This window comes from Triticum aestivum, chromosome 1A, assembly GCF_018294505.1.
Source record: "Triticum aestivum cultivar Chinese Spring chromosome 1A, IWGSC CS RefSeq v2.1, whole genome shotgun sequence".
NCBI lineage: Eukaryota > Viridiplantae > Streptophyta > Magnoliopsida > Poales > Poaceae > Triticum > Triticum aestivum.
In genome coordinates this window covers 236,116,830-236,124,442 of record NC_057794.1, presented here as the reverse complement: position 1 = coordinate 236,124,442, position 7,613 = coordinate 236,116,830, and the positions used below count along the sequence as shown (strand labels likewise).

The 7,613-nt window shown below is 52.3% G+C and overlaps 1 protein-coding gene across 4 annotated transcripts in view; it reads right to left on the bottom strand.

The window, feature by feature from the left end:
* Positions 1-299: 299 nt before the first annotated feature.
* The window catches only part of LOC123044030 (maspardin), a 47,356-nt gene continuing 40,042 nt past the window's right edge, over positions 300-7,613 (bottom strand). For all 4 annotated transcript variants that reach the window (XM_044466650.1, XM_044466659.1, XM_044466664.1 and 1 more), the window contains 4 exons: positions 5,485-5,593; positions 5,261-5,368; positions 839-979; positions 300-762 (listed from right to left, as the gene is read on the bottom strand). In XM_044466650.1, the coding sequence (XP_044322585.1) occupies positions 490-762; positions 839-979; positions 5,261-5,368; positions 5,485-5,593 (631 nt within the window). In that variant the 3' untranslated portion in view covers positions 300-489. The remainder of the gene's footprint in view (positions 763-838; positions 980-5,260; positions 5,369-5,484; positions 5,594-7,613) is intronic.

Sequence of the window (7,613 nt, the reverse complement as noted above, 5' to 3'; positions counted from 1 at the left end):
CCTACACATCACATCTCAAGCATCACATCGCAAGGAAGGTCCACCAAAACACAGCATTATAAAAAAGGAAAACACACTCCGTCTTCCCCGCACGCCAAAGCAAATAACTTTTTTTTTTATGAAAAATTCCAACACCAGCTACGTGTGCGTCCAACTCTTCTAATAGAGATTAAAATTGGCAAGACACTACAAAATTATCGAGGTTATGCAATTTATTTGGTTCAAAGAAAAACAAGCAACCACAATCACATGTCTCGGGCATCTATAATTCATCAATGTACGAGCCTACAAGCACAGAATAAAGAAGAAATTCCTATATTACACAAAATACATGAATGAATTCCATCAGTTGTTCCAATGCAGTCGCGCCACTCACGGGTCTGCTGATATTCTAGAAGACGAGTTCTATACTCCGGCAAAAGGCATAACTTCATACATTAAACAACCGGCTTGAAGAAATATACAAAACGGATGTATAGTAATGATGCATCATGAGCACGCACATAGGGAAACATGCAGAGCTGAACTGACCATACCTAGCACTATGCTTGTTGGTACCAGTCCATCTGAATTAGGTGGCCCTGATTCAGAGTGCTCCGTCTTACGGCCATCACTACCTGAACTACGGTCCCCATCATCTCTGGGATGGTCATCAAAACTGTTTCCATCTTCGTGGTCGTTTGAGCTCCCGGAGCTACCATCCCGTGTGAAACCCTGGACTAGATCTGGTCTTGGTTCTACTCCAACTCGCCTTAAGTGTAGCTGCCAGTATTTTGCAATTTGTTCTTCAAAGTTCCACATTAACAAACAAATGGAGAAGGAAGATAATCAATAATACCTGAAGGTACAAATTGACCTCATCTGGACGTGACAGGAAGGGAAAATCCCCACCAGTCCTCAGTACTGCACGCTTTGCACTTGGGTACCTTTCATTCACTTGGTCCTTCAACTGCTGAGGAACAGCAGAGTAGTCGTTCGTCTGTGCATAGATGTTCACTGAACATAGTTACCGTACAAGGGATGCTGGAGTGTCAAAACTAACAGATAGGAGAAAGAATCAATCTTGGAAGTCCTTGTGAATTGAGGGCTTCAAATGCATAGATTATTATATGGTACAAAAGATTAACATGCGTTTTGCGTGACCGCCGGTTACGCTGTGCCGCACCAGGCCTCGCGCTGCTGCACCCCCCGCGATTGGACGTTGGGTGACTTCCTCCAGGCTGCCACCAAGCACCTGAACGCAACCCTGCCTCCCCCTGGTAGGCGTCCACGGAGGCAACCCCTCAACTTCTCCCCTCGCCATGGGCGCTCCACCACTGCGGCGCACATTGGGCATCATTGGCACGGGCCAGAAATCACCCACGCCGAGATGAAAGCATATGATGGTGTCTTCGCGACACCCCTCCCCCTCGCCGTCATTTCGGCCATCGCCGCTCTAGTTGATCGAGAGATCCCGCATGACCTTGGTGCCATGCCTACCCCTCGCGCCCCTCGTCGACACTACAGCAACTTAGGCATCAAGTTCCCCCCTTCCCCCATCGATCTAGTTATATGGATCATGGCCTCAAGATCGTTGTATGGAACATGCGCGGCCTCAACTCCCGTGCCTTCCGTTTGAGTATGCGATCTCTCCTTGACACTACCGGGGCCGCTATTGTGTGCCTCCAGGAAACGAAAATGGAGTTGATTTGCTCGTCGGTGGTTTTAGAGACTCGGTTCGGAGTTTGAAGAGTATGTGTATCTGCCTGCGATCGGCACGCGTGGCGACATTCTACTCGCTTGGCGGGGCAGGGCCGTATCTATCACAGACCCCCAGTTCCCAGTTCACCACTAACGCGATTACCGCCAAGGTGCAGGCACTCCATGGTGGATGTCCGTGGTTTATGGACCGCGGGAGGACGTCAACAAAATTGCTTTCCTCTAAGAGCTCCGTGACATTCGCCTCGATTGTGCTTGGCCTTGGATGATTTGCGATGACTTCAACCTCATATATCGCGATGAGGACAAGAATAACGGCAATCTCAATCACCGCGTGATGAGCAGGTTCCAACGCCCAATCAACGACCTAGCACTCAAAGAGGTTTACCTCAATGGCCGGCGCTATACATGGTCAAACGAGCAATCGCCGCCCACCCTCGTCCACCTCGACAAGGTGATGTGCACTTCGGATTGGGAGGAATTGCACAGGGAATGCCACCTACGATGCCTTGCGTCGGTAGTGTCGGACCATTGCCCCTTACTCCTGGATTGCGCCTTGAAGCCCATCGCTCGCCAGCGTTTCCGGTTTGACGACTTCTGGTTACGCCTTGACGGCTTCCAGGAGATGGTGCATGCTGCTTGGACCTCTGTCCACGACGATGACCCCATCAAGTGCCTCGTCCTCCACTTGCAAGCCACTGCCCGTGGCCTGACCAGCTGGAGCTCGCGCTCGGTCGGCACCGTCAAGCAGAAACTTGCAATCACTCAGGAGCTCATATCACGATTTGACCGCGCCCAGGAGGATCGCGTCCTCACGCCGCAGGAGGACTGGTTGCGCAAGCAGCTTAAGATTGTGCACCTCTGCCTCGCCTTGCTGGAGTGCTCCATTGCCAGGCAGCGCACTCGCGTCTCGACATACAAGCTTCTTCCACCGGCAATGTTCCTACCGCCGTCAAAAGAACACAGTCCACAGCCTTGTCACTGGCAACCGCGTGCTCCTCGACCACACCAACATGGCCGAGGCTGCTTTCCAGCACTACGACGACCTCCTCGGGACTGTTGTTGATCGCGACCACACCATCAACTTCGAGCTCATTGAGCCCAGCAACCTGATCGATTTGGACGCGCCGTTTAGCGAGGATGAGATCTGGAGCGCTATGAAGCACCTGCCCGCGCGCAAGATGCCCTGCCCGACAGATTTACCGCAGAGTTCCTCCACGCGTGCTGGAGTATCGTCAAGAGCAACTTCGTTGCAGTGTTCCAGCAGCTCTACGACATGCACAGTCGTGGCTTTCACCGCCTGAACCAGGCCCTGCTAATGTTGCTGCCTAAGCGCGCCGACACCAGTACATTGGGCGGCTATCGTCCAATTAGTCTCACTTGGTCGTGAAGATCTTCGCAAAGGTTCTCTCCCTTCGCCTCACGCCCAAGCTTGACAATTTGGTGAGTCGAAACAAGAGCGCGTTCATCCCCGGCCGCTGTCTTCACGACAACTTCGTGCTCGTGAAGCAAACAGCACGCCTCCTGCATCAGTTGGGCGCACCCCGAGTTATGCTAAAGCTCGATCTGACCCGCGCATTTGACTCGCTCTCATGGCCCTTCGCCAGTATGGCTTTGGCGAGAGATTCCTCAAGTGGCTTGCGATCCTGCTCTCCTCGGGCAATACCAGGGTCCTGCTGAACGGCGAGCCAGGGCCCTCGATCTGGCAGCGCTGTGGATTGCGCCAGGGTGACCCCCTCTCGCCGCAACTTTTCTCCTTGGTTGTGGACATCCTTGGGTGGCTGATCAAGCGCGCCATCGACGACGGTATACTACAGCGACTCCACCCTCAACGGCCAATACAGGCAATCTCGCTATACGCCGACGACGTGGTCCTCTTTTGCCAACCATCGCCAGCCAACCTAGCTGCTGTCAAGGGTATTCTGGAAATCTTCAGGAGAGCCTCTGGCATGCGAATCAACTACGCCAAGAGCTCAGCGACTCTGCTGCACTGATCCCAAGGAAGCTGCACCTGTGGTCGAGACACTTGGGTGCCCCATAGTCGAGATGCCCTTCTCCTATCTTGGGATCCCACTTACGTTGTGACGCCCTACTGCCGCGCAACTCCAGCCATTAGTGGATCACACTGCTGGCTGCCTCCCCTCCTGGAAAGCCCACCTGATGAACCGCATGACCGTCTCGCCCTTGTCAAATCCGTCATGGGCGCGATACCGATACACCAGCTCCTGGTGTTCACCCCGCCTAAGAAGACTCTCAGACAGCTCAAAAAGATACAGCGAGGTTTTCTCTGGGTTGGACGCGCCGCCGTTTCGGCCACTACCACGTTAATTGGCGCCGCGTATGTCGCCCCCTGCCCCGGGCGACCTGGGGGTCCAGGACCTGGAGCGCACTAGACTCTCCCTTAGGCTGCGTTGGCTTTGGTTCTCTCGCACTAACAACACCCGCGACTGGTCTGCTCTTGACATGCAGTTCTCCGCGGAGGAATAGGTCATATTCTTTGCGTCAACCTACATGATGATTGGTGATGGGCTCACTGCCAAATTCTGGGAAGACCGCTGGATTGATGGGCGTTCGATCAGCGAAATTGCCCCACTCCTATACGCGTGCATCCCCAAGCGGCGCAGAAAGCACAGGACCGTGGCTGAGGGCCTCCATGACCATGGCTGGGCCCGTGACATTTAGGGTATCCTTAGCGTGCACGAGATCGGGCAGTACTTCTTGCTTTGGCAAAAGCTCAAGGGCCTCACGCTCATTGAGGAACCCAATCGCCTAATCTGGAAGTGGACCTCGAGCGGCGTCTACACTGCGCAATCCTGCTATCGCGCCTCCTTTGGCTGTGTCCTGCGATGCATGGAGGCTGATCTGGAAATCTTGGGCACCCCCCAAAGTGAAGTTCTTCCGCTGGTTGGCGAGCCAGGATCGCTGCTGGACGGCCAACTGCCTCACGCGGCGTGGCCTACGGCATCCTCCCCGGTGCCCCCTCTGCGATAAAACTATGGAGACAATCCGTCAGCTATTGCTCGAATGCCTCTTCTCTCGACAGGACTGGCATGAGATATTGGCTTGGTTACGAATGACGACCAGTGCCCAATGAATGAAGCCTCGCTGAAGGATTGGTGGCAGCAAGCAAGGCAAGACACCCCCAAGCCCCTTCTCAAAGGCTTGGCCTCCATCGCCCTCATGCCATGGGTGATCTGGAAGCCCAGGAACGAGTGCATTTCGACGACAATCTGCCGTCTACCCACTCCCTCATTACGAATGACGACCAGCGCCCATTAGTTACTTCCGTGTACTCCGTAACCTACCTCCTAGGAGGATGGTAAACACAAACTCTCTCTTTTCAATGCAATGAAACACAAGTCTTGTGCGTTTTCTCGAAAAAAAGATTAACATGGTTTTCTAAGCATAAGAGTCAGAGAGGTTAGGAACTGATTTATCAATCTTAAATTAACCAAAGACCACAGCAAAAACTCTCATAGGCAATCGTTGGATTGAAGTAAAAATAATTTAGGAAAACTTACATACACTAATCTGTCATGTTATAACTGAGTTAGGTGCTTACATCCATTATTGTGATGAATGAATCAGGTAGCGATAATGACCCAACTGATGCAACATTGACATTTAATATCAACCTTGACGAAAGGTCTTCTCTTGATAATGTCTCTACCTGGCATGCAGAAGTTCGATCTTACCAAATCATAAACTAGGAAAAATAGAAGAGCATCAAGATCCATTACGTTACTTATATTTATAACATGCCTAAGTGTTTGAACGTGATACAACCTGACCCACTACAAAATCCACAGAATCTGCAATGAATGGTTCATGTGGACCATCTCGAATTCCTGTTAAGAGATACCTCTTCAGCAAAAAAGAAGGGGTCCAACTGACACTGCAATATCACAAAGTAGTTGAGACAGAATAAATGATTATTATCTGCAGTAATGATTTATAGGCAAAATACAAACATAAAATATTAGCTAATGTTGCATTGAAGAAATGCTTTGAGATTTTATTTTCTTTTCAAAACATGCAGGAGAGCTGCATGTAATTTCATTTAAGATAGAACGGCAAGATAGGCACGACCCATACATCGCCATAGAGGCATGCCCCAACAATAGAACCAAACGACCCAAGGATTGCCAACCTAAGAATCGGCGATCCGCCACTAGAAGACCGACAAGCCCAGCCTAAAATGTGCCTGAAACAGCCAGCAATCACAACCCATACAAGATTAGAGCATCTCCAATCCCCACCCCCCACCCCTCCAGCAGGCCCCCCATTTATCGCCGGCTCGAAAAAACGGCCCAGTCGCGCCCCCAGGAGCCCAAATTTCACCGGTTAGGGCAAAACTGGCACCGGCGGACCCAGGCCCAACCCAGCGTGCTGGGGGCCGACCAGGGGAAAGGAAAATGGCGCCAAAACTTCCCGCGCCAGATTCCCACCCCATGGGCCCGCCAAGTCAGCGACTAGCATCTTCGTCCTCATCCCATCGCCTCGGCTCCCGCGCGAATCAATGCCAAGGCTGCCACTGGTCAGCCTTCAATTGATCACGGGCGATGCAATGAAGGCGAGCTGCCGCGTGATGCGGAGCATCCCAAGATCATCCTCATGGATCTACCTACGTCTCCCACGACACCACTTGGACCAATGACAAGGGCACGAGCAAAGGCTATCGAAGATAAGGTGAACTCGCTCCTCTCCGAACTATCATTTCCTATACATGAGACATGGCTACTACCTCAAGCGGAAACACTGTGTGATCAAGGACTTGGAGGAGAGCCACGGAGCGACTACACCCAATGGACAAGACGACGAGAACACCAACCGTGAAGGACAAGAAGAAGAGCTGCGGAAGAAGCCCCAGCCACCGGACGACCGGTCGGGACCGGACGTTTGGCGCTGAAGCCCCAGCCGAGCTAAGCGAGCGGACGTCCGGCCCGGACCGGACGACCGGCAACCCCGCACCCGAGCCAAACGAGCGGAAGTCCGACGTCACCGGACATCCGGCGACCGGACGACCGGCCACTTCCGGAAATCCGCTACTTCAGCATCCGAGTCAGAACGAGCGGACGACCGGCGACTACCGGACGTCCGGCCGCCCATGAGCCACCGGACGACCGGTCCCCAGCAGACGTCTGATACCTGTCTGCGCACAGGAATCGGGCCTGAGGCCCATGTATCCCCTCACTTCGTCCCCATTTGCACTAAGACTATAAATAGACCTCCTCCTCCTCCTAACTAGGGTTAGCATTGTGATAGCTCATATTAGAGATAGAGCCTCGCTCATCCACATCGGATCTACTCTTCGAGAGAGACCACGGCCCCTCTACGGAGAAGATCCCCTTGGATTCAAGACCCCCTTTTGGGTGGCCCCATCAAGACCTCCTTTGGAGAAGAACCGGTTACCGTGTATCGTCCCTTGTTGATCGTGGATCATGTATCTCCCTTTGTGTTCATGGATCTAGCGCATGTGTGATCATACTTGTTGGTTTGAGTGTTCTCTTGTGTTCCCCTTGTGATTTTCCCCTCGTGTTTCCCCTCGTGTTCTTCGTGTTCATCACGGGATCCGCTCGCTGTTATCATGAGCCACGTTGATCACGATTTCGGAGCCTCCCTGTTGTGTTTCTACCTTTGTTTTTGTTGATTTTGCCCCTAATTCGAAAATTCCCCACAAAAATAGCCCCAAATTTTTTTTGTGATTTGTTGGTGTGATGAAATTTTGTTGGATTTGATTCGTGGATTTGCTTTGCCTTAAGTGGATCTAGCTCTCCCCTTCATCTCCACATTTTCCATCCACTAAATCGCCCGGATTCGGCGAATTTTGACCTCTCCTTGAAGAACCCTAGCTGTTCATCCCGTGGCCGATTTTCGCCCACGCACGGGACGTCCGCAAAAACCTGACGAAACTG